This window comes from Pelmatolapia mariae, linkage group LG18 (assembly GCF_036321145.2).
Source record: "Pelmatolapia mariae isolate MD_Pm_ZW linkage group LG18, Pm_UMD_F_2, whole genome shotgun sequence".
Classification (NCBI taxonomy): domain Eukaryota; kingdom Metazoa; phylum Chordata; class Actinopteri; order Cichliformes; family Cichlidae; genus Pelmatolapia; species Pelmatolapia mariae.
Window position 1 is genome coordinate 11706564 of NC_086243.1, and position 27883 is coordinate 11734446.

The following is a 27883-nucleotide window of genomic DNA, read 5'->3' on the forward strand; positions in this document are numbered from 1 at the left end:
TTTCTCTTTGATATTTGGGCATATTGGGGCCCGATGAATGTAAAAACAAAGAATTTCCAGATTTTTTTTTTTTTACCTTATTTTTGTTTTTAAGACAAATATGAGACACAAATGAGGATATTCATTTAAAATTTTGATAGAACAGTAGCAGTATAATGTCCTTGTAAGTGGATATCAGCCCATGTAGAGCAAAATTGAGTATTTTGGTCAAAATAACCAAAAATGTGATGTCCACATATGTGGACGGCAGGCCCTAGGAGGTTAAAGACCTTGGGCACCCTTTACTGAGCAACCAGTTTAGGTAAAGGATCTTTAATGTTGGTGATTGACAAAGTTAACTATGAAATTTCACAATGCAGATAACAGATGAGCAGCACGGGTCCGTACTTTATAGGATTTGTAGTCTTTAAAAAATCTGGTTTTTTTGAACACTTGTTGATTTTATAAGCTATGTCTGAGTTCTAGTTTGCACTCTAATTGCCTGCATCTAAATTTAGATAAAGCTGAGGTTATTGTACTCAGCCCGAAAAACATCGTAGACACATGATGTCCAACCAGGTACTTACTCCAGATGGCATTACCTTGGCATTCAGTAACCCTGTGAGGAATCTTGGGAGTTATTTTTGACCAGGCACGTGTTTCAGTGCACATATTAAACAAATATGCACTGTTTTCTTGCATTTGATCATTATCTCTAAAATTAGAAACATCCCGTCATGTGATGCTAAAAAGCTAGTTTGTGTATTTATCACTTCTAGGCTGGACTATTGCAGGTTGTTCTAAAAACTCCCTGAAAAGCCTTCAGTTGATCACAAAATGCTGTAGCGAGAGTACTGACGGGGACCGAAAGAGAGATTCATATTTCTCCCAGACTGGCTTCCCTTCATTGGCTCTCTGTTAAATCCTTTTCCTTACATGGGCTGGATCAGGTAACTCTGAATCCTCCTTTAGTTATGCTGCAGTAGGCCTAAGGTGCTGATGCACTAAGTGTTACTCCTTCTCTCACCTCTTTTCACACACTGTGTGTTTACACCACTTTGCATTTAATCATTAGGTATTACTAATGTCATGTAATTATTTTCTCTGTATTATTGTAGGTTCTTTGCCTTACAGTATAAGGTGCTGTTGTAATTATTACTCTATAAACAAAACTGAATCAAATCTTACACCATTTCTTTTCTTAAATAGTAAAATACACCACCACCCCCTCCAAATAATTTTGCCAATATTAATGTCAGTATGATAATGTGAACAATCACAGTTCAAAGTGGGGATACGTTTTTAAGAATAAGCTGTTTTTCTGCAAAGTCACTGTGTATTTGCAATGTGCATATTAGAATTGCAAATATGCTGATTTTAAAAGAGATATTCTAATCATGTGCATTGTGCACTTCCTGTTTACTAAAATTAACACTTCACTTACGGTCAACTCACAGCTTATTGTTAACTATAGTGTGATTATTTACGTTGTCCGAGAAGATATATGCAAATATAATTATCTATCTGTACATATATTTACCCCAGTACTGGTACCGGTTGTTAAATTTTTCTAACATGTGATATGATTTAACTTACAGAGATGTATACATATATTTTGCATTTTGAATACAGCTATTACCACTATCTGACAGCAGGAGTGGGCAAGCCAAGCAGAGCAGACTTATTCATGTAATGATTTTCTGTTTTCCCTTAAGGAAAGAAAAGTTTGATTTATAGTTGACCTATTGGAGGCTACATGCTAGTACATGCCAGGATTTTGTAAAGAAAATAAATTACACAAGGGTCTTTTTCGTATTCAAAACTTTACTCAAACAGTTGGTGTTTACAAAGAGTGTACAGACTTAATGCTGCCGTGGAGACAGACCCAAAGGAAACCCAACAGTAGCCAAGATCATAGCTAAAAGGTATCTGCAAAGGTCATCCTACAGAGGTTCGTAATTCTCTGCACAAGTCTGTTTTAAAGCAGGTTCAAGGGACTGCAAATGAAAGCAAACTCACTTAAATCCAAAAATGAGCTGTCGTGGTGTTTGTTGTCATCAGGGATCGAACTATCATCTGAAACTACAATCTCTAAAGCTAGCATTTATCAGAAACACAAAAACTCCACTTGGTTGAGGCAATAAGTCGAAAACAAAACGAAAATAAAAATTTTTAAAAAACCACAAAAAAAATGCTCAGAAAGAAGATAACAATAAGCTATTTGAACAACTTCAGCAATAATAATCTTTACCTCCCGAGTTCACTGCAGAGCAAACGCGAGCCTCAGTTTAAACAGCATGTCTGAAAACCAGTCAATATAATAAATATAAATACATCTGAGGTTTTCTACAGACTGTGGAAAGGACATGACAAAAATAGCTTTGTTTTCAAACTTGATGCACTTGCATAAATAAAAGTATAGTAATAACATTAATTACAATAATTATAATAAACCAAGGTATTGTAGGCCCTCTGAAGTGTAAGGCTTGGGCCTGTAAAACATGTCAAACGTCCTCTGTCCTCACAGTAGATGCACAATGACAACTATGTATGGGTGAACTACATACTTGTATACGTATTTCTCAACCACAAAATGTAACGCAATAAGCAACAAGATCAACCGTTGTTAAAACGGTGACAGAGAATTTCAGTTCTTTGGGGTTTATGGTTTGACACAATTCTTCATAACTCAAACTGTCAACAGTCAATGGCTACAGTGTGTCTGCATCAGTGGAGAAAACAAAAACAGAGTTGAGAAAACCTCCATCAACAAGTTTCTTTATGGCAAAAATTGTGAAAATATTAGGAAAACATCAGTCTGAATCAGTGAATTGTGATTTAAATGAGCAATATGTTTCTGCTGTATAACATGTAGAGTTTTTTAGTCAACAGTTGCTAATCAGGGTGGCAGAGAACAAAGAAAATATCAAATGTTTTTCACATTTAATTCATTAATGGCTTCTTCCTGAAGGAAAGAAAAAAAATGATGAAATGAGGGAAAGCAAGCAATCTCCAGACTGCAATGGGACATGAATGTCGATGAATATTATTCAAAGCACACAAGAGTCAGTTAAAGTCCCAGCCGTAGTTTATAAATATGGAGCCTGACAGGCCGTGGAAGAGCAGGAGGGGCGGTCAATCCTTTAAGCAGTAGCCTCAGAAAGAAAAGGATGTCACTCCATGATGGCTCGATAGATGACGGGCTCAATGTAGTCCTCTCTATATCGAGAATTGATGACCCGCTGCCTTTTGGTGGTCTGCTTGACTTCGTTTTGCGCGAAGAGCTCGAAACGCATGTCTGATGCCACCGACTGAAAACCAAACAGGGGATACAAAAGTTAGTGCTTCGTTCTACAGTTGTGATGCAAACATACGGCTGCAGTTCCACAACAAAGTTGGCTAGCTGTGTAGAAAAGAAGGAAAAAAGAATTAAAAAAAAAAAAAAAATACAGTCACCAGTCCCACCCCGCAGCCTTCAAAGTAGATGCACCTATGGGACCAATTTGAAAATCCTACGTCACCTCATTCTCAAGCTATCGTGTTCACAAAGTTTGGTGTCCATGTCATCCACCAAGCAGGGTGATGACAATACCCTATCAGCCTTTTAGAGCTGAGAGGTAATAAAAGCAGACTGCAACGTTCTGCAAAGCTCATAAACCCGTTATTACTCATAACGGAACAGAGAAATAGTTAAAGATTACCCGTCCCCTCATCAATTACCAACAGTCTACGCTTGGAGAACTGAGGACTGCTGTCCTGTTCTTGTCTGATAAAGGATTCTAGTTGCTCAACAGTCTCGGCTCTTTGTTGAACTTTTCACTTCATGATACTCAATGTTTTCAGTTGGTGCAGGCCAGATTCTTTATGTATGAAACCACGCTGTTGTAATAGCTGCAGTACGTGGTTTTGCATTATTTAGTGGAAATATACAAAGTCTTCCCTGAAAAGGTGTCATCTGGATGGGGCACATGTTGCTCTAATACCTGTAATACCTTTCAGTTGTCACGCTACCTTTCCAAATCTGCAAACTGTCAATTCCACGGGCACTTATGCACCTCCCATACCAGCGGAGTGCTGATTATAAGCTCCTCTTCAGTCTGGAGGATGTAATGTTCATGTTTTCCAAAAAGAATTTCCACAGAACAGTTTCCCAGTATGTGTCAGCCAATTTTAAATGAGCTCTGGCTCAGAGAAGACAGCAGTGATGATGGCTTCTTTTGCTATAACCTGCATTTGTGGATGGCACGGTCAACAGTGTTCACAGACAGTGATTTCTGGAAGTTTTCCTGAGCCCATGGAGTGATTTTAATGCAGTGCTGCCTGACGGTCTGAAGATCCCAGGCATCCAATACTGATTTTGGACCTTTTCTCCTGGGAATTGGGAAAAGGTCTGAAGACCATTTCTCCAGATTCCCTGAATCTGTTGGTATTATGTACCGTAGATCAGCGGTTCCCAACCCCGGGCCGTACTGGTCCATGAGTCGTTTAGTACCGGGCCGCGAGAGTTGAGGCTCGGGTGTGTGTGCTTTCTATGTTCTATTGTCAATAAAATATGAGTTTAAGTTATTCATTCCATTGTTTTTAGTTACATTTTACACAGCATCCCAACAACTGGTGTCATATTTATTTCTGCATAACATAAAGCACTGAGATTTTTAGCTCACCATTCTTGACTTGACCCGTTTAGGCAGATCTTCATCTAGAGTGTAGATGTCTTCTCGCTTGGCAGAGATTTGCGAACCATCCTCAAATTCCACCTACACACACACACACACACAGGAAGTGCTTAAATTAAAGCGTATTTGAATATTTCTACTCATACTGTATTGTATGCCGCTGTGTCACATAATAATTTTCATCATAGCCAGATTAGAATTCCCATTTATTCCCACCTAGGGCAACAAAGATTAACATCATCACGTAAGTGTGACAAAAAGTGAAATGTCTGACTCTGCTCCTGACTGATGTAACAGTAAAGTTCACCTCCCTCAGGCATAAAATGTCCTCGCTCTGATATTTTATCCCGTTGGATGTTAAAGTGAATTTTTCTCATCACGACCACATTAATTCTTCTGTTTTAAATGTATAATTGTATTAAAGAAAAACATTTTATCTACATTAAGCTTGACAAATTTTTATGTGGTTCTTCTTTGTGCCAAGAAATTCAAACACACTGCATTCATGAGAATTAGACAAACTGATCTCCCATCAACACTCGCATAAAGGCTCCTTCTATTTTCTGTATAGAGCTTAAAAAACATGACTGATAAAGACCCTTCATCTTAAAATATTACAAACTGGTTAGCAACCATCTGTTTAACATCACAAAATGTTCATTTTTAAACCAGACCACCAAGACTTTACAATCATCCTAACGCATTTTATGTGTTGGAGTCTAATCAAACAGAGTTGAAGCTGATGAGGATCAGAGGGACAAATGCATGTTTACCAGGTACATGGGGATGGAGTGGGAAGCTACAAACTTGGCTCCATATATCAACCCATCTGTCCATCGAACTTGAACAGCGTCACCTTTGGCAGGTGGGCCGAGGCGGACGCAGTCCCGGTTCTACAAACACATTTAAACAAATATTGAACTCAGGCCATCTGGAAAGGGAAAAGGAAAATTTGAGGGCAGCTTTAGCTATCTGAGAGGTTTATTAACCTCAATATCCTCAGGGAAGAGGTTGTCGCTGAATGAGCCGTCGTCAAACACCACTTCATAAAACGTAGCCGTGGTTAGCTCCAGCAATTCGCTCTGGTAGTAACGGCCATTCTTGTATTTACAGATCACCTTTTGGCCCACTGCCAGTTCCTGCATGGCAGCTTTGCTGCGCTGTGGAAGACAAACATACTGAGTGTTAATCAAATGTTATTACTTTAAAGTTAATTTTTTCCCACAGTCCCAATATAAAGGGTAAGACGGTGGCTGTAGCGCAATAAAGATAACTCAGAGAAGCGGATTAGCAGGTTACAGCAATGTTTAAACATTATCCCTGCCCCATTGTTCAAAAAAAAAGATATGAACACTACACATGAGAACCAACACAAACTGGTAGTCACAACAATACCAAGGAGACTGTCAAAGCAGGTTTATTGTGTTATTCTTCTCCAGTTAGTGAATCAAAGCTTCAACGTGCAAAAGCAGAAATCCCTGTGGAAGCTTCCAGCTGTTATGGTGCTGCACGGCTGATTAAGCTTGTGCTGGAAGCTACAACGGGAGGCAAGACAGTCCTCACTTTATAAAAGCATCCTGTTGCAAAGACACTTTATCAACTGATAACATAAACCAAAAAAAAAAAAAAAGAGGAATTTTAAATGCTACACAACACATGCCACAGTTCCTAACAGCAGTGTAAACAACATCAACTATTTTAATGGGTATGTGGACACAATGAGCTGGAGACTGAACCGCTTAAGCAGCGGTGCAGTGTGTGGCAAAGAGTTACATTAAAGAAGTCACTTAATCATTTCTATTGAGCACGCTGGCTGAATTTTCTTTGTGTAGAGGCTGTGATCAGCTGACCTGTGCGCCTACTCTGATATTTACTGCTCTTTTGTGGATTTAGCAAACTGAATTCCACAAGATACAGGCAGAGGGCAATATGGTTGATTTCCAACCCTCTAAACATTATGAAGCTAGTACAAAAGGTAGAATTTAATGTGTGAAGCTAAACGAAATCATAACCTTGAATTTATATTGACGTCTGCTACCCTTAATGAAACCAAACATGACCACAGCTTCACCTGCACTAGTCCAACACAGCACATCACTGTAAACTGTACAACACCACTGCAAATTAGCAGCTTAGCTTCCAACTGCCTAGTACATATTTTTCTGCAATTCAGCAACACATCATCAAATCAACAAATCTGATGTGTGATTTAGGATGTGGTAAGTGTCTCTAACAGTATGATGTTTAGACATGTTGCTAGACCGCAACTTTGCATCTGAACTTTGAATGTATCACAGGGATGAGAAGAAATAAAGATGTGTTGAAGGTGTAAGGAGGCCATGGGATGGCATTATGTTCTCATTATGACCCAGTATCTCTATACATTCAGCTGGAAGCGCATGAAAAAAATAACTAATTTAACAGTATTCATTAACCTGCACATCAAACTTAATTGCTCTTTAAATCAAAGTCCCAGAAAGCCATTCAGGGTCATTTTAAACCTTGCTGATAATGTGGAACTAACACTTCTTTACAGTGAGGAACTGAAAACGTTTCTCTGAAATAAACAATTTGAAGACAAAGTTCACAGGAAAAGCAGTGTAAGCTCATGCTGAGAAAAAGGCAAATTTGTTTGTCGTTTCCTTTCACTCGTAATCTGTTTTACACCTTAAACACATCTTCACAGGACAGTGTCTTCAGAAATTATTACTGGCCGGACTGGGACTCTCCACGATTACCTCAGGTATGGCTGGTGCTCTATGCCTGTGGCAGGTGATGAAGACTATAAATGGCCAGTCATCTGGGTGCATGAGGACACCAGCTGCCTGAGCACATGTGGGGTGAAACGCCGTGGAGCAACGCCCATGGGAGCACTGAACACAGCAGCCTTTCACTTCCCTCTTTATCCGTTTCCTGCAGTACACACATTTCTACGGGAGAAACAAAGACAAAAGAGTGAAATAAGGGGGTGAAATTAAGTGTTCCATATTGTAAGTGGGAGGCTAGGAAAAGGAAAAACATGAGAAGGGAAGAAGGAGAAAAGAAATCGTCTAAGCCAAGCAGGGAGGATGAGAGGAAGGAAGTCAGAAATGAATTATAAAAGGCACACAAACTGAGATGCAGACATGCTGGAGGAAATTACACAGCTTCCTGTTGACAATTTAGTGACATCATATGTCTTATTTAAACACACGTAAAAGTAGATCCTTTGACAAAGGTCCCTTTGTGTTACAGATGTGTAACAATGCCAACAAGGCCAACTGTTGTAACTGAATTCCTGCATTGTTTCCATCACAATGCTTACATCTCAAACAAACTACAAGATAAGGATAGTGCAATCCTTTTACATTATTTTGAAATTTACTTTGGTGAGCTGACAGGAAGCTAAAAAAGTGTGTGTGTGTGTGTGTGTGTGTGTGTGTGTGTGTGTGTGTGTGTGTGTGTGTGTGAGTGAGTGAGTGAGTGAGTGAGTGAGTGAGAGAGAGAGAGAGAGAGAGAAGGTCATGCCATTACACAGTTAAGCGGTACTTTTTCTTTATTTTTAGAACATACAAAAACAAGAAGTGAAACTGTGGTGACAGTACAACAGGCACCACAGTAGTTAAACAAAAGTGATGTGTGAAAACTACAAACTCATGACATCCAAAGTACCCTTGTGCTCGGAAGTGGAAGTGGAAAATACACACACACACACACACACACACACACACACACACACACACACACACACACACAGCAGGCAACTTACCGTGTCATTTGCATTCCATGAGAGATGCATTCCACATTCACAGGAACGACCTATATCCCCAAATCTACAAAACGCGTGACCTTGTGTGGGTCACCGCACTCACGTGTAACCCTACAGTACACAGCTGTACTGACTTACCAGTCTGAAACGTGGCAGTGGGATGGCAGAGAGGTCAACTGGGCTCCGCTCAGTGATGTTGACAAAGCGAGCTTCCAGCACAGTTATGGCACACATCACATGAACCCACCTGTGTGAAAGGCAACATGAAGTGGATTTCACAGAAAGAGTGTGCCGTTATGTTCAGCAAAGCACCCCCACCGAATGTTAGGCCATGTCCACACTAATACATTTTCGTTTGAAAACGCATCTTTTTCTCTCCGTTTTGGCCTTCCGTCCACACTGAGACGGCGTTTTTGGTCGAGGAAAACTGAGCTTTTTGAAAACGCTCTCCAAAGCCGATACATTTGAAAACGCCGTTTTCGTGTTGCAGTGTGGACAGCGAAATCGGAGCCTTTCGAAAAAGATGACGCATGTTAGTCATATGATGCCATCATGTGACCAATTAAACAAAGATAGCGGAGGGCATTATACAGCAGTTGTTTTGTTTGCGCTCAATTTTGACAGCCTTATTAAAGATTAATATCAGTTTGTACATGCTCCAAGATAGCTTTTCTACAAATTCTTTAACTCTCACTAGCTTTTGCAACTTTGTACTTTTGTGTTACTCGCAGCAAGAACTCCTCCTCATTGTTAATCCATTTAAAAAACTCAGTGCTTTTCCTCAACCTTTTGCTTTGATGTTTCAAAGAGCCAGAAAGTAAATAAACAGCAGACAGAAGTTTCACACATGCACACGAACGCAGTTTTCAACTTTATCTGGATTAGTGTAGACATAGCCTTAGGGATACATGTTATTGTCTACACATATTCAATATTAACCTCCTAAGACCCGAACTCTTCCATGGCATGCATTTTAAATTTCTCTTTGATATTTGGGCATATTGGGACCCAGTGAATGTAAAAACAAAGAATTACCTGATCTTTTTTTTTTTTTTTTAACCTGATTTTTGTTTCTAAGAAAAATGAGAGCCACGTATGAGGATATTCATTTGAAATTTTGATCGAACAGTAGCAGTATAATGTCCTCGTAAGTGGATATCAGGCCCCTGTAGAGTACAATTGAGTATTTTGGTCTAAATAACCCAAAATGTGATGTCCACATATGTGAACGCCAGGTCCTAGGAGGTTAAATAAAGGAATGAAACTGTAAAGAAAATTAAATCATGTATTTTCAAAAATCTAAAGATAAACTAGTTTCTCCAGTTGGGCTGAACTCAAGATGACTTTTGAATGATATCACTTTGACAGTGTGTGCAAATCTGCTATTTGAACTTCAGCACACTGATAACTCTCTACCCTCAAACAGGGTGTGACCAACATTATCTGAGCTAAAGGGTTTTTCCTTCAGGCGCTCTCCTCACTGTTTGCATAAATTCAGTACAGCTCCTGAATTATCTGACTCTGGTGCGTCTTTTCTATTTGGGTAACCACAGATGTTTATTTGTTTGCACAACAACCACACACATGCATTTGAAAAATTAGATTCGTTTAAAGGTCTAATGGATGAGATGGATTTCAGCAGTAAGAGGTTAAAGGAAGCAAAAATTACAGCAGTCAAAGAGAACGACAGCAATTTTATGACATCATTTCGCGACTGAGCGTGACTGACTGAATCCAAGAAGCAGGGAAATATTTTCCTGACTGAAGTTCTTAGAACTTCACAAACAAGTGAACAAAGGCAGAGGCAGAGCCCCAGTTTCAACCTCTTGCTGCATTACTGTGTGTAAATGACACAGTTGTGTTTAGAATATCATCACTTGTTTCTTTCAGTACTTCTTACTTGTCATTGTTGGCTCTCTGTAAAGCTCCTCCTCTCAGGGAACACAGGCAGCAGTCCTGCAAGAAGAAACATGCATCATATATTTTTAGCTGTGGTATATGATTCATTTATCTTATTACACCAAACTGAATGTTTTGATACATTAGGACAGTATATTGTTCTTAGTCTACACTGGAGGAAAACCACAATTATGTAAAGGTTTGCATGAAAAAAAAAAAAAAAATCAGTCATATCATCTTGTCTGATCATTTGTTTGTCCTGCAAACCCAACGGACATGTGCTAAAACACGAAAAACCACCTCAGCGAGTTTCAAGTGAATAAACCGCTGAGTGTCGTCAGTAAACAACAAGGTGCACAAAATTCATGAAAGAATGACATGCAGGGAAAAAAAAATTCTGTTTATTGTACTTCTAAAAATTTGGACAAAAAGACTTGACTGTATCAAGTCTCTTAAAGCAATTTAAAGCTATGCTAGGCAGTAATATTTACATTTTATTATCTTGTTAATATTTACTTTTCTGTGAATAAATATAAAAATTATTGCAAGCTATTTTTATTAGCTTTCTATACACTTTCTATACACCTTTTTTTTTTTTTTTTAGAAACCTTTATACGAGAAAAAAACCCAGAAAAGCACTGATGAAAGATCCATGAATCATGGGGAAGTAACAGCTTAATGTGGACACCCTGAATCCTGATTAAGCCCAAAGATTCGCTAAAAACAGAACAAGGACATCTGGAGCAATAAAACTTTAAGTAAACCTACCCAAAAAAAAATATTAAAACTTTTTAGCGTAATTAAACCATGACCTTAAGTTAGATAAGACCGAAAACTTCCACAGGTAAAAAACACATAAACACAAAACTACATAACATTGTCTCAGGCTTAATGAAGTGTACAGTGGAGCACTGCCCACTAGTGGTCAGAGGGATTTGGACTATCTTCAGGACACATTCCCAGAATAGTTCCCTATTGTTTTGAGCTGATGGGAATGCTGAGAGCAAAGGAAATTTTGAGATAATTTTTTAAAACAAAAGGTGGAAAAAATACATGTCCACCAAGAGGAAGGGGCCACTAACGATATCTCTGCAGAGAGGAAGCGACGTCATACAGAGCCAAGTTTTAATGATGCGGCTGTCAGTTCTGTTTACCCCCCAAAAAACAACAAGCCAACTCTGTAGTGCTGACGTGAACAGTTATGCCTTATTCTGTACCATGAAATATATTGTTGTTATTATTATTATTATTATTATTACTAGTATTATTATTATTAGTAGTAGTAGTAGTAGTAGTAGTACAATGTTTTGACAGAGAGCTGGCATGTGCACATATGCAGACACTGTTTTAAAAAAAAGAAAACAAAAGGTATCTTCACACTCACAAAAATTGCCAAGAGCTTTTTTGCAGCAGGAGCTGGAAATCATTTCAACTTCAGTCAAATAAATTCACAATAGAAGTTTATCTGTTATTGGGAAACAGTACCAATGATTCGTTCCTCTGAGGAAGGTAGCCGTGAACACAGCATGTCTTTACTGGTAATCCTTTTATGCTACCTTCCGATTTTTTGTTTCAGGTACTTTCATGTAGCGAGCTGTTCACATCATTTTGTGTGGGTATAACCACCTCATGTTTATATATTTTAAGTAAGGAGTACATGTATTGGTTTCAATGCAACCACAGAAACTCATCTCTCAATGGCCCCACAGCAAGTGTGTTATCATCCTATATGGTGAATGTGGCTCAGCACAAATTTATTCTTGGCCTGTAATACAGTAGCTTTGTTTACATCTGACCTCATCTAATTTTACTTTACATTTAACACTTAATTAAAGACATACACACATGTTTTTTGTGTGTTTTAACAGACATTCATCAGTTTCTTTTAGCAGACAACAGAACCACTATGAAAGAGTGACACAAATGGGGCCCATTAAGATTCCAGTGGTAAGCTGCTTCCATTTATGAGCCTTTCCAAGCAGCAGACTACACTGCTAAACACTTGATTTTACTGTAACATCCTGTAACATAATCAACATACACAAGCTAAAACTAATGGATGTGATGCCATTTAGACTAAATACATGTACTAAATTGTTCATTTAGATACAAGTTTATAACTAAGCAGGGCTAAAGACTTATTTTAACTTGTCAAGAAAAAAAAGAAGGACATGCCTTCATTAACTAACCTCAGTGATGGCGTCAGCCTCACAGCGGGCACACAGCCATTCATCTAGCTCTGCATCATCCCTGGAAATGCCATAGCAACCTAAAACAGAACCAGAAATAAACAAACTAAGACATTTCAAAGCTTAAAAGGGCAGAGATGCTAAAATCAACTTTTTGCTTATTCTTATTTTGCTTTTCTAAGTAAAATATTCTTAAACCATCAACTGTTAGCAGTGCAGAAGGTATTTAAAAAAACAAACAAACTGAGGGCTAGTGTTTGCAGCAAATTTTCCACTTTCATTACTCCCCATTTATGTTCTCTGTGAAGCAAATAACTCTAGCACGTTATTCAGCAAAACCATTCACTTGAGACTTTGTGCAGCAGCTGCTAGAGGAACTGGCTGAATCGTTTTAAGCGTCAAAGGGGCGTTTATGTATTCATCTTTTATGTGCCTGAATTATGGTTTATTAAAGTAGCTTAAGAAAAAAAGCAGCTGAGTGCTAGTTTCCTAAAGAAAAACAAACAGGTCTGGATGTACTAAATGCAATTAAGATTTCATTTAATAATCCCTCAGCCTTCTTCTAACTATTTTAATAGATGCATCAGAGAAAATGGGCTTACTTGCATGTACACGTACGCAGCACTGAGTGCAGCTCACCAGGCGGCTGGTACCATCCTCGGCTACATTAGGGTTAGACAGCTGCCCCTCCCCGCTGTCAGTAATCTTACTGGACTGGGTGTTAAAACACATTTCAGGGATCAGTGGTTTAGACCACTGTTGACCCCCTGGACGGTTCACCAGTGTCACACTGGGACTCCCAGTATTGGATTCAGACTTAAAAGAGAAAAAGTTTAGAGGTTTGTTAGCATCATTGTTCTCCTCAAATTCTGATTAATCCAGTCTTTTGACCTAATACAGAACTATGTTAACTGTAGGAAACATGCAGCATATTTATTGCAATCTTTATTTAAAGAGGTATATTAATATATCTAACACATTATATTATTTGCAAATGCATAGTTGCTCTTTCTACAACAGAAGCAAGGATATAATATAGATGAATACAAGACAAACCGATTTACTAATGTTTGCGACACACAGTTCACTGCTAACTGTGACAACACCTAACAGCAAAAAAAAAAAAAACATGTCTTTTTTCCCCCTTGACATTTAAATGAACTGAGTGTGTCTGTGTTTAGAAAACGAGAACTTTTGTGAACCACTCATAAAACTAACCACACCTACATAGATTACACATGGTTTTGTTAATTTACGCCCTTAGTTCCTACCTGATGGTGAGTGTAGAAGAGCAGGCAGATAGAGCAGTAGGGAGCCTGTTGGCCCATGCATTTGTTATATTCCCTCTCCGCATCAGGGCTAAATGGCAGACACTGCCATAACTGGGTTAGTGGCTTTGCCCACTCCTCTTTCTCCTCTTGGATGACCTGCACATCTACATATAAATCTATGGATAACAGGTGTGGCATGAATGAAGGAAGGAGATGGTGAATCCATTATGTTTTAGGAAGACAAGGTGAAGTGATAAAACAAAAACATTAACCACCTTAGTCTTATAAATTTACAAAACTTGAGTTCATTTATTAGCAGATATAGCAAGAAAAAGATATGGAAAAAAATAAAAGCCTAAAACAAGACATAAAATCATTGTGGTAAACACAGTGCTTGGTAATCTGGCGAACTACACACCACACAATTACACAGAGGATCTAAAATACTACGTACCATCATCACTGTGTGCCTCCCTGAACAGAGGATGATGACGAGGCAGCTTACACAGCTGTGCTTCCTGCTGGTTCTTGACAGGCTTGCAGTACGACTGCTCGTCTGACACCTGCTGTAGAAAGAAGTGCATAGCAAGACATAACTAAAGGACACATAATGCACGTTGTAATAAACACATGCACAGGCATAATGGAAGCTCTGTACTGATATACACACTTTTCCAGATAAAAATCTGATCCAACCGTGCCTTTAAGCTTCTGGTCTCAGGTATTAACTACTTACATGATGAATCTGAGGAATCACCTTCAGCTCATCGTGCACTGGTTTCATGACAGGAATGGTGTCTTTCAGGATGACAATGCCATTATCCACGAGGGGGGATTGGATATTCTGTAGTTTAAACAACATGAATTACATTGAACATCTCAGATTTTAAAATAATGGCTATAAAAATTCAACACGCCAACGAGAGAGATTATAAAAAGACTACAATGTTAATAGAGATTAGTGTGCAAACATCATACATAGAAAGACGCACCAGTACAGAGCAACCAGACAGTCCTGCGGCTGTTTTAGTTTGGACACTCACATGAGTATTACCAAAGCAAGCGCTTCTAGTGAAACCTAAGATTGTTCATTGTGAGGTGAGACGATTCCCTTTTTGGATGTTAGTTTGTTAGCCTACAAATATATGCCCGTTCCCCATCACTTCCTAAATTTGTTAATCAATCTGGGTGAATGTCTTCGAGTTAAGATGTGTGCCCTTCCGCTAGCTAACTTTTGTTCATGTAATAAAAATAATTTTTTAACAAAATTGCTATTAAATAAATCTAAACAATATCATAACATTGCATTGCATGCATCATCTGGTGATTAAGCTAGACCCAATTTCCACTACAATCAGGATTACCAACATCTGTAGAGCTTTTCTGAGTTATTTTACAACACTCAGATCCTGACAAATTATATTTAACTCATCTCAAAACAAACTGCAACAGCATGCCTGTGTTACGTGTACGCTATTGACATAACTTGCACATTTACATTGCCTTTTTTTTTTTTTTAAATACATTTTGCTCAACAATTTTTCATGCAGTGACACTCTGGGGTAGTTAAAATGTCCTGTTATCCACATCTGCAAATAAGTGTTCATCAAACAGTGATGCTAATAGTGCCTGTAATTAATTACTTGCAAACAAGAAAAACAATAAATATTAGTGCTGTCAAAATTAACGTGTTAACGCAAATTAATCCACTATCACGGTCAGCGTGATTAAAAATTTTTAACGCAATTAACACATCTATAGTGCAGAATGACTCAAAATCCCTGAAATGTTTCTGTCAACGCATTTCGGGCAGTTTGTCCAAGTAGAGTTACTTTCACACATGCGCAAATGGGCAGTTGATCTGGTAGTGACGGGCAGCTGAACCAATCAACTTAATATGGAACATGATAAACGCACATTGGCCCCCTTGATGGGAATATGAGTATGAGTATTAAAAAAATAACAAGACGGAACAGTCGACCGACAAAGTATTATGCACATTGTGCAAGAAGGAATTTTCTTTTCACCGAAGCACTTCCAGCTTAAAATATCACATTGATGAAGCATACGTTAGTCGGGGATGCTGCTAGGACTTTGGGTAGCGCGTCACCCAGCTTGCGACAAACCACTCACGGAGCATCGGGGACTCAGTAAGTCTACCTCGGAAATATTGACTGACACAATTGCCAAGTGGATTGCAACAAACTGCATATGTATTAATATCATTGAGAACACGCGCTTTACATAGCTTTAGTTCCTCGTTTCAAGGACTTGAAGTGCTTCACCAAGAGTGACAGAGAGAGTGGATAAATGTTTCAAATCAAATCAAAATGTATTTCTATAGCACATAATAATACAACAAAGTTGACCAAAGTGCTTCATAGTTGGTCAGAGCAATAGCATAAAACAGAATAAAAAGAAACAGTTAAAAGGATGGCAGGAAACAATATGACCAATATGGGTATAAAAAAAACAAAAACAAAAAATCAAAACATAACTAGCCACGAAATAACATACTAGTTTGAATCAAAAGCCAGACTAAAATAATACGTTTTAAGACGCAATTTAAAAGATTAGATGGACTCGGAGGAAGGAATATAAGGAGGGAGGTTATTCCAGAATCTGGGAGCTACGACAGCAAAGGCCCGATCACCTCTGGACTTCAGACGAGACCTCGGTTGCGTCAGGAGCTTTTGATTGGAAGATCTAAGTGCCTTATTAGGGATATACAAATGGTATAGTTTGCATAGATAGCTGGGAGCCAAATTGTTTAAAATTGTTAAGGTAAGCAAGAGAATTTTGAAATTGATACGATATTCAACAGGGAGCCATTGTAGGTTGGCTAAAACTGGTGTGATGTGGGCATAATTTCTAGTACCAGTTAAGAGACGTGCAGCTGCGTTTTGAACTAACTGGAGCCAGTGAATAGAGGAAGATGGGAGGCCCGAGTAGAGGGAATTACAGTAGTCTAATCTGGAAGTGATAAGAGCGTGAATGAGCTTTTCAAGGTCCTTCAAAGGGAGGTATGGCTTTACTTTAGATATCTGACGCAGCTGGTAGAAACTGTTTTTTTACCACAGAGGAGATCTGTTTCCTGAGTTTGAAAGAGTTGTCCAGGAAAACACCAAGGTTTTTTGTGAACATGAATGTTCAAGATGTTCAATAAACATTTTAAATGTGTATATTTTCCCTTTTATTCTCAAGTCTGTTTGCTCATGCAAAATAAAATGCGATGAATATAGAATAAAAACTGATATTTAATCGTGATTAATCAAAATTAATCCACAGTAATCCTGTGATGAATCTGATTAAACATTGTAATTGTTTGACAGAACTAATATATATTATATATTAGTGTATACTTACCAATTAGTATATAGGTTTTTTAAAAAGTTGTATTTCACAGGAGAGAACCTGTGTTAAAAGATTGAAGAAAACTATTCAAATTCTCTTTGAATTTAAGCATACATTCTTTGTGTTTATTCTGCATTTACTTCATTATATTGCATAAATGTCAGTTACAAGCTTAAATATAAAGTTGAAAAAATGTAATTGCAACCAGGCTAGCGATCAAGTAACTGCGATTAATCGCGATTAATTACAGATAAATGTGAGATTAATTAGTTAATTTTTTTAATCTATTGACAGCACTAATAAATATGTTTTTATTATTAGTTTGTTTGGTGTTTATGAACAGCCGTTTTTGCCATATGACTATATACAGTGCTACAGTGTAGATACAAGTCTGTGTTTTTATATGAGTGAACAAGCAGAGAAGGCCTGAAGAGGAAGAAAAATCAATTAATTAAAATAAATCAGCCATAGCGCAGATTTTTGCCTGTCAGTTTAATATAATCTGAGGCAGGATCTGCACTAATCCATGAATCATCATTTCTCATGCTGGGGTTAGTCTACTCAGAGGGAAACTTATGTTTTGAGTTGTCACATCTGCTTTCTAGGAACAGGCGTCAGTACTAGAAAGCAAAGATGTGATTAAAAGCTGCTTTGGCCAGCCTGCTGGTACCTAGACAGAGATAACAATGCGTGCACTGTGGCCTGTATTCAAACATGCATACAACACAACACTGACCAAATGAACAAATATAACAACTAACATCTTTCTCCCGTTACATCTTTAATGTAATTGTCTATTATAAAAACATAATTTTTGTCATTTTTATATTAAAGAAATATAAAAACAAAGTCAAACCTTTCTCTTGTTACTCTTGGGAGCCTCAGTTTCCACTTTGTTCACATCTTGTGGCTGTGTGAGAACCAGCGGGGAAGCAGGCTTGCTTATGGGCTCAACTTGAGGCTTCTCGACTTCAGCCAGAGCTTCGACAGGCACGGACGTTTTGGGTTCATGTTCTTCTTTGTCCGTCACCACAATATTTTGTGCTTCTTGTTCATTCTGTGCTACTTTGGTCATAGTGATTTCAAATTGAGGCCGTGCCTTCATTTGCTCACAGTGCGGCGCCTGAGATGAAGATGGAACCGGCGTTAAGGTTTTGTGCTGGAGATGGCGGGCCTGGTGCTCTCTGGCATAGCTGTGCACATGTAGCTGTGTGGTGGGTTGCCGCTGCGTCTCTTGACTGTAGCTCTGCACCTGAAGAATGTCTTTAGGACTCAGAGTCCTGTGGAATAGCAGACTGGCAACACCCATTTTGCGGGCAGGCTGAGTTCCAACTTCTGTCCACATAGAGGCTGCTGAGACTGAGAGATGCCCGTTTCTGGACCTGGACTGAGATGAGATTGCAGGTGCACGAGTCTTGGTATAATGAGGAGGGCAGCCACTGTCACCCTTACTTTGGGACAGGCCCCTGTGAAATGGATCCATTAGCGTGAGCTTGGTTGGAGTGACAACCAACTTTGGTGGGCCTGTAAATTAAATGAAACAAAAAATTGTTTTGCTACACTGTTTAACTCCACCATCAAGCAGTAATTGTTATTGGACTCTTGGTTGCCATACAGGAATCAGTGAGACGATATTAATACCTTTATTTCTTTTCCCATCTTGTGGCACAGCCCGTGGAGGTATAAGACTGAGTCTAGGACGCTTTCCATACTGCTCTTCATCGTCTTCATCTTCAACCTGAGGCACAACTTCTTCGGGCACTTCCAGACACACCCGGTGTCTTTTGGTCTCTATTCTTTGTTTAGTGCTTAGATTCAACAAAACAGATGTGGGATTTGTGAATACTATATCAGATTTGCCCAGTTTCATCAATGTTTTTCTACCATTTAATGTGAAGTAATGTGAAGATGTATTCTAAACATATGTTGTAAAAAAACAACATACCTATTAATACATCAGTGAGATTAATCCATGAACACCATATGTAACAGTAAAACACATGTGAGGAACATGCAGAATGAATACTTTTGATACCTTAAGGTAAATTTGCTAATAAAGCACACTTGTGAAGTACTTAATTGCTACTGTTACTAAAGGGAAAAGGAACTAAATATCTTAATATTCTGCTAAAGCTGGTTTTATGGTCCCACAAAAGGTGGCACCCCCGCTGTCAGCTCAACTCCAGCGACTGCCCATCTTCCTACAGTGTGCACTGTTGCCAAACAGAGGCAGTGTACAAAGTATGTATTAGAACCAGTCTATGAACCACTCTTGCTTGTACTCTTATAGCCAGCCGTGGACAAGAGTAAAGTTATGACATACAATGAGATAAAGTGGAACCACGTGTAAAAATACTGGCAGCAGCCACTGGTACCCCTAAGCCCCCCCATAGCTACAGCTATGTTATCAATTTCAAAATTCTATGTCGCATTGTTCTCAAGTTATCACATGACGAGTTTGAACCCAAAGGTCAGAGGTCACTGAGACTAAAACTCGTCCAAGATTGTTAGTAGATACACCTATAATGTCAATTTGATGCTCCTAGTCTTTATAGAGGAAAAGTTCATTTTCACGAGGAGATTCATTTGTACAGTAAATGGCCCACCTCTTCCACTGTCCGTCCTCCCCACAGCTCTTGATGGAGCTAGTCTCACTGCTGCTGGTGATGTCATTAAATGACTCATCCAAGAACTCCTTAGCTTCTGGGGTGGGTCGTGAATGGTCAATGGGCACCAGGTCTCGGCCTTCCAGCCACTGTTCGTAGCGATCTGGCTGGTATTTTTTCACAAAGACATCCATGGAAATCTTCACCATGTCTCTACGGCATGAGCACTAAAAGGGAAAAATGCATACACAGACTCTCTTTTAAGTAATAATAAAACGTATTTCTTTCCACTAAGATAAGAATCAAATTGGTTCTCCGACACTGAATGACTCTCCTCACCAAAACTGCCTGCTTGCCATATTCAATCCATCTCTCTGTAGCAAAGTTGGTGGACTCTGCACAGTTGAAGCCGTGGTTAAAACCAGCATGATAGGAATAGGGGAAAGTGATCATGAACTCCCCAGCCTCCTGAGTAATCTAATGAACAGATAATAAAACAATAAGCAAGTGCAGTTCATGCATTTAGCTTGTGTTGTGGCTAAAAATACAATAAATTGTTACAAAAAAGTTACCCTTTCGAATGGAATGCTGTATTTCTTTAGTACAAAAGGAGAGATCAGTGTCATCTTGTGCCTTAGAAAGGCATCACAATTCTGAGCGCTATTGGGAAAGAAGCCTAGAAGGAAAGAGATCAAATCTCTTGTGAAATATGAAATATTACAGTACAAGAATCCATGACTGTGATGTATTCATTGTATAGCTATATAACACATATCTACAGAAAATATCCTACTGGCCACCTACCTTGAGCCAGACGCTCAAATCTTTTCCCATGCTCTGGAGGAATACAATACCTGCAGACAATCAAATGCTGAAAATTACTTTGTGCATGTATCCATCTGCCCTAGATCTTTTCAGCCTGGTTTCTATGCACAAGTTAAGTTGAATGCTTTCTTTCGTTTTAACACTGTGTACACACTTAACAGTTAACTGCTTTTTCTGCCTCTTCTTTAACACCTTGAGAGACGAAACTGTCTAATGTAAATGAAAACCATTTGTATGTCAAAGGCCTCAGCAGCCACGCATGAAACAGCACTCATGCCCAACCCGCAACCCCCGAGTTTCAAGCAGACATGAGAAACCACTATTTAAAAAAAACAAAACAACAATAACAAAAAAAACACTTTGTGCAAGTTACCATTAGATAAAACAAATTACAGTTGTAAATCAATTAACTAACTAGCATGCATCTTTACCATGATTTAGGTTCTCCAAAGTGCAAATAATTGATACTGTAGAGGTCCATGTCCTCTGTGTGCCATGGAAAGGTGGTCTTCCACATGCCAAAATACAAGTAGGGTGTATTAACACCCTCAATAGTGATGCCGCTGTCACGCTCCACAGTATCCAAAATGGTGTCCAGATGGCAAATATTCCACTCCCTGACATCCTACCAGTAAACAGAAAAGAAAACAAGATATTTTTTTAAAATGAGACTTAGAAACAGAATCAGTCAGTACAGTATGATCAGTGATGTCATCAGCTTGTGTGCCGGGTGAAATAATGCTAACTCACTGGATCATACAATGTTCCATTAACATCTGCCCCATATAAAGGAGCATTAAAGGTCACGTTCTTCCAGTACTTCCTTTCCAGCTCCTCAAAGTTATCATAATGTGGACTACAGTACCTGTAAAAGAAGAAAAAGAAAAAAAAACAGTTTATTATCATTGACCCCGTACACATATTTAAAGCATGAAAATATTGAATATGTTAGTATTAGTACTCAAGACACATCAGAGAATAAAAATCTTCAACCTCTTTAATTTTGCGCTTCTCACCTGTTGCTGTTGGCAACCCTGCGAAACTCTCTCACCGTCATGGATCTCCTCTGTATGTTGTACTGCGTGAAGAGACCTGACACACCTGTCACAACCTGCTGAATGGGTGCAGGTATCACCAAATCATCTATGTCGTCATAAGAATGTCTGGGCTTCCATTCTTTTGGTGGGACAATCTTGGAAGAAGACATTAGACAGTGAAGCTTTGAAAATGGCTGCATAAAAATATCAAATAATGGCCCAAGTGTTAGCATATGTTGTGTTAGCACTTACTTTAGCCAGGCCTGCTTTATGTGCTCCCTTCGACTCCATATATGCAACATAGCGCCTGAAATCCTTGAATTCCTCAGCAGTGGGATAAAAAGTCATAATCCCTTTGGAAGCGTCCGAAGCCATTTCCAAAACTTGATGGCAGCACCTGCAAATGTAAATGGTCAAAGTATTTTGTGGCGGGATATTTTCATGAAAATATCCCGCCACAAATTTGCATGCAAAAGGAAACACATTTAAGTGGAACTTACATGTCGCTCTTCACACATAAAGAGTAAACAAAGAATTTTTTTTTTTTCAATGTAAAATAAGGTACTGTGCAAAAGTCTTGAGCCACAACTTTTATATATTTTTTTTGCTAGGAAAATGAGAAAGATCTACAAACATACATGGAAATACAGTAGAAGACAAAAAGAGTCTGACAGTCAATATTTGACCACCTTTATCCATCAACACAGCCTGAACTCTCTTAGCCAAGTCTTCTTAGAATTTCTTTATATTTATATAATGTCTTCATTGTTATTCTCTTGTGACTCAGCCTTGGGCTGGTTCTTATATAGCACTTTTCTACTCTGAGCACTCAGTGCTTTACACAACTTGCCTCATTCACCCAGTCACGCAAGCACTTCTATGTTTTTTTGATGATGATTTGAGCTAAAACTTTCAAAAAACAATTTCTACTCGATAAAACCTGTTGCCACTGATTTTCAGGCCAGTTCTTGGCTAGTCTGGCATACCTCAGCCTTTCCTCCCCATTCCTCTTCCTTAAGAATGGCTTCTTCACAGCCATCGTTCATTGAGACCATTTCTGATAAGGCTTCAGTGAACAATAGATGGATCTACTGAAGGGATATGACTTTTGAGATCGTGTTCATCTGCTGTAGATTGTTGTTTTTTCCTTTTGGGTCTGCCACTTCTTCAGTCCTCCAGTGTTCATACACACTATAGACCACACTAAGATATACATAGATATAACATAGATATAAGTAAGCTTGTTGGTGTGAAAATACTGTAATATACATGTCAATCTGTGTTACATTTAGGCGTCTTTATGGATTCACCAAAACAAATAGAGCTCGAAAATGTGACGTCAAAACCGCAAAGGATTGTGGGTACGAGTGGCAAGTGGTACTAGTGCACGCAGGCTTTCACAAGAAAACAGTCACACAGCGATAAAAAGAAGCACAAAGAATGGCAAGAAGCTGTTGTATTATTAACTGCCATAGCCGGTCGCATCACAGCCACGGGAAGCTGACGGGTAAAAAGATCGGTTTTTATCGGATTCCGTCGTGGAAGAAAAATTGTTCAAGCCATGTTTCCAAAGTAACAAAGAGCCGACGGATGGCCTGGATTACAGCGATTCGAAGAACAAATATAACGTTCCAGAACACTCCAGCTCACATGTTAGTCTGCTCCAAGCATTTCCACAAAGGTGAGTCTTTTGTTGTAGTTATTACATAATTTATCATAACATAATTGTTGATGTAGGTTACAAATAAGTCTTATATTGATTTGAATTGAATTTGTTGTGCTATGCTGCTTTGTTTGCTGTTGCTTTGCGGGCTAATGTTTGTTGTGTTTTGTAGGCAAACCAGCCTACAAAATGCTGAAATGTGATCCAGACTGGACACCCTCTATCAACCTGGGTCATACCGAGTTTAAAGCTGCTACCACAGCGAGATTTGATCGGTTAAGAGGGAGCGCGAGATCAAAACAGCCACGAAAAGTCCCGCATATATGTGCCCAAGTGTTGTATTGAAGCAATCAAGTGATGAATAAGTGTTTTGCAGTTAGGGCTGCCACAAACGATTATTTTGATAGTCGACTAGTCACCGATTATTTTTGCGATTAGTCGACTAATCAGATCATGCATCCATTGGACGTAAAACATACAGCTTATTGCACCAACATGCATCTGCTCTTATATAACTATCATTAGCTTACAGCTTTAAGTGTTTAACCCTTTAAAGCCGGTCGGAGCGAGCACGCTCCTTTTTGCGTAACTATTTTTAAATCCCTGTAGAACCGGAACCGCGTAAACTAGCGCAATAATTTTTTTTGCATATGAAACCGGAGGAGTTGTACTTACATCTTATGCCATCAGCTTGTCCTAGGTCACGGTTTCCTTCCACATATAGCTTTGCAAAAACTGCATAAAAAGCGCTTGCAGGAACAAAAACATAATATTCCAGAAACACACTTTGCCGATCCGATCAGCTGTTCGTAACACTTCCCACATTGAAACAGACGTCAGCGCGAACGATCGCATGTCTGCCATTTCCTGCCCGAAACCGGAAGTGACATCATTTTCGCGGAAAATGTAGTTTTTTTTACTTGTAGGCCTTAAAGCCTATATTGGTGTTTTTATAAGTCATGTTTGACTTTATGCTTTTCTGAATAGTTTCTGGGATGCTTAGAACTCGAATTGCACTGCAGGAAATAGTTTATTTTGATGCACATGCTGTTTTCTTTGCAAATTTGCATTATAGGATTTTTTTTTTGTTTTTCCTGCAGTATATAAAAATTGGTGCATCTCAAAAATAAAACTATGAAGACACTCAAAATAAATTTCCTGTTGTTGTAAACTATTTTTTGCAACTTTTTTGTATTTAAAGTTTTGAGGGATAAGCCTCTTAAATTTCTCCAAGTAGAAATATATGTAAAAAAAAACAAAAACGATTTTCAATGTTTTTGTACTTTATTGCACTTTTTTGAGATTAATGTAGTTACTATTGACTTAATGCATACATATTATTAAAATATGGGCTATAATAGTTGTATTGATGTATAGCAACTTGAAATGTTCCCAAAAATGGCACTACAGCATGTAAAAATATAAAGTAAGCTCTGGCAGACTTGGTTCTATGGTAGGTCTTAAAGGGTTAAGGTATGTGCTAACTAAAAATAAAGACAAGATGATAGTTTATTAAATTTTAATGAAATCTGCAGATTGTTTCGGTGAAGTTTAATAAACTCAGCCATCTGCTCCTTGCTATCTAAAATATAACAGGACACCGGAGTATATTCTCGAGCATCTCACACTTCTGATAATCAGTTGTCTGCTTGATGTTTATTCAGCTGTGTAAAAACTATAACTTTAATCTCAGCCAAACTGATTTACTCAGGAACAAATAAAATACTGAAAAAAGCCAAACAATAACATTTTTAAGTTATCTAAGTGACTTATATATCATGTTTAACCTGAGTAGCGAAAGACGGCAGTGGGTTTGAAAACGATTTGCCGGGAGTCCGGTGTTCTCACCGGCTCTAGTGAGCCTTGAACCCGGCTAGCTATCGAGCTGGTGGGTAACAGACGTCTCCGAAAACGTCGGATCGCTTTTGAAAATATGTGGTGTCTTGATAAACTGAGCAGATATTTGAAGTTTACACAGCTACATTCTCGCCTGAAAACATGTTAAACGTTTAATTTGTGACCCAGAAAGAATAATAAGAGTAATATTAAAACTAACTAGCTACCGCCATTGCTGGAAACTGAGCAGGGCGCGCTATGAATTCTGGGATAGGTTGGGCCACGAAGTATACACCCGATCCATCCTTCAAATCTGGGGAAATGAAGGGCGCATTTGTCGGCCGCATTTGTTGGAGTCTTCGAATTTGGACAGTCTTCGTCGTGTCGCTGTAACGTAATCGGCCTATAAATGCAGGCACAGGAGGATGCGGTTCCTGAATTTGGACACAGCTACGATACCGGACACTGCTTCTTCTTCTTCTTCGGGGTTTAATGGCAGCTGGCATCCTTGTACATGGAGTGCTGCCATCTTCTGTTTCAGTCCGTTATTACACTCTTAAATCCTACTACTTATTCCTGCGTCTTTTGGGATCTTACAAAGCTTCAAACGACGCGTCGACTGTTAAATTAGTCGTCGACGATTTTGATAGTCGACATAATCGCGACTAGTTGATTAATCGTGGCAGCCCTATTTGCAGTATGTTGTTTTGAAATGTTTTGGGGGTTTTTTTGCATTGTTGATTTGTTTTTCACCGAAGCAGCTAATAAAGCACAATGGAATACAATTTTGCCTCCTTCCTGTAAGATTCTATAATAGAATGAAACAATAATGCCAGTTATAAATAAAGAAAATAAATTGAATGAATTATGAAACACCTGTTTTATTTCTATTGGATCTGAAAATATTGTGCAATACTACAACCTGAAACGACAAATAGATTGCGTTGGCCTGTACAGGAGATAAAGAAAAAAATTTAACGACAGCTGTAAAATGGAATAGTCCAAATCACCAAAGTAAACTGGACCTGGGCTTGTTGCAGGGATCTGAAGTTACTAAACATTTTGTGAGCGTATGCACTCACACTTAGGAACATATAATTATAAATATGAGCGAGATGAAAGTTGGGCAGCACGCTAACGTCTTTAGCCCACTCTGTATGCTCGTATGGGTCTAACCATTTCACTCCTTTGATTTTTTTCCTCGTACTTTGTTTTTTTTGCCCTTTCGTCAACTCTGTCTTTGTACGGACCTCCCATGTTCTCTTTCGTTTTGTACATAACTGTTTTTGGGGCAAATAAAATGCAAGTAGGGATTAAAACCGCAGAATTAATGATTACCGGTGCTGGAAATGCTAGCCTTTAATGCAGTGTTTTGATTTTGCTGCCACACGTACCTACAATGCAATGTGCCAAAGTCATGTGGTCTGTCGAGCTCTATTGGGACAAATTGCTGACTTAACAAATCAAATCCTCTGAAAATGTGCAGGTACAAGAACTGGACTGAAAATAAGTGAAAAAGCAGCCAATGTCCAAAGAAAAACTATGAAAGACCTTCAGAAAACCGTCAGAAATTATTGCTTGAGACCACTTTGAAAATGACAAAGTCTGGCTCCTTGGAAGCGAAATATATAGAAACTAGTGACTTAAGACTTCTGCACAGTAATGGATTTATATTTATGATTTTATTGATATTATTCATAGTGCAACTCAACTAAATCTTACCGCTGTAGTAAGTAGCCGTCAAAATATAGTGTTATAAATAGTAGTGGTTTCCGTCAGGACCATCACAGCGCCTCAGTACTCAATACGTCCTATAGTAGGCGCACACCACGTACACGTTTGCCATTGAATTAAAACGCTCCCACCGTCGTGTACAGAAAACATAACCTTATTTAATGCGAACGTGTCCTTAAATGTCCTTGTTGTCTGTTCGCACTTGCACACTTGTAAGTTTCAGCATTGCATTAACGTGGAACCAGCTAGCCTGTGAAGTGCTGTGACCGCCCCCGAAAAACCTGCGGCCATTTATCAGTCTCTTTAATTCGGACTCGCAGATGAAGTCCACCAAACAAATATTTGCTAATTTACAAACTTGCTAAACAAACAGGAAACGATTCATGTAACGCCACATAATGTTAGCATTAGCCACTATGATAGCATAGCACTGGTGTCCGATTTAGCTCTGGTGACGTCCGCAACACTGCAAACTAGGACATAGTACTGAAAGTGAACTGTATGACTAAACCTTAATTCTAAAGTGACAGGCAGCAGATTCGAGAAGGCTTGCGTTAACTAACCTAACCTTAGTTCACGTTAACACCAACATGGGTTGAGACTATGCTCCGTATTACAATTTCAACCAACGCTAGTATACACTATCCAGCGAATTCGTCTAGTGTCCTCTTTGCAAACTTGCATAGCGGTAGCTTGAGTTCTCACATCACAGGTATATAAAATATATAAAAATTATTCCCAAAAGCATCGTTTGAAATGACTTACACCGACAACACTAAAAGTGAAACTATCATTTGTCAAGTCAATGATGTTTTGTCAGGAAATAGACTGCACCCTGAAAGGGCTAGCATCGCCTCTACATATTAGCATCGTAAGTTCAGAAGTTCACATTCTACGACGAAGACAGCTCGACATGCACGTACCTACCACCGCTGCTTAATTCTCTCAGAAGCTGTCCCTCGCGTTGTTGATATCGTCGTAATCAATACAAGCGGCGACCTGGAACATAACAGACAAAACACAGCTTGCTAACTAAGCCCCCTGTGAGTAGACCAGTATCCTCCAT

At 38.8% G+C, this 27883-nt stretch overlaps 1 protein-coding gene across 3 annotated transcripts; it reads right to left on the bottom strand.

Annotated features, from left to right (window-relative positions):
- Nucleotides 1–1785: 1785 nt before the first annotated feature.
- LOC134616594 (lysine-specific demethylase 4A-like) lies at nucleotides 1786–27883 on the bottom strand. 3 transcript variants are annotated; one of them, XM_063461479.1, is made up of 23 exons: nucleotides 27745–27883; nucleotides 21837–21981; nucleotides 21564–21739; nucleotides 21298–21412; nucleotides 20979–21172; nucleotides 20527–20576; nucleotides 20295–20398; nucleotides 20062–20199; nucleotides 19723–19949; nucleotides 18758–18924; nucleotides 17973–18640; nucleotides 14499–14606; nucleotides 14217–14328; nucleotides 13763–13938; nucleotides 13094–13307; nucleotides 12492–12571; nucleotides 10304–10359; nucleotides 8542–8650; nucleotides 7394–7585; nucleotides 5645–5815; nucleotides 5429–5548; nucleotides 4644–4736; nucleotides 1786–3290 (listed from the first exon to the last, which is right to left on the bottom strand). In XM_063461479.1, exons 2-23 carry the CDS (start codon nucleotides 21957–21959, stop codon nucleotides 3153–3155), a joined length of 3531 nt encoding a protein of 1176 aa, XP_063317549.1. In that variant the 5' UTR covers nucleotides 21960–21981; nucleotides 27745–27883; the 3' UTR covers nucleotides 1786–3152. The 3 variants fall into 3 exon arrangements, with proteins under 3 accessions (XP_063317549.1, XP_063317550.1, XP_063317548.1); XM_063461480.1 differs by having other exon boundaries at nucleotides 14217–14325; nucleotides 27741–27883; XM_063461478.1 differs by having other exon boundaries at nucleotides 27741–27883.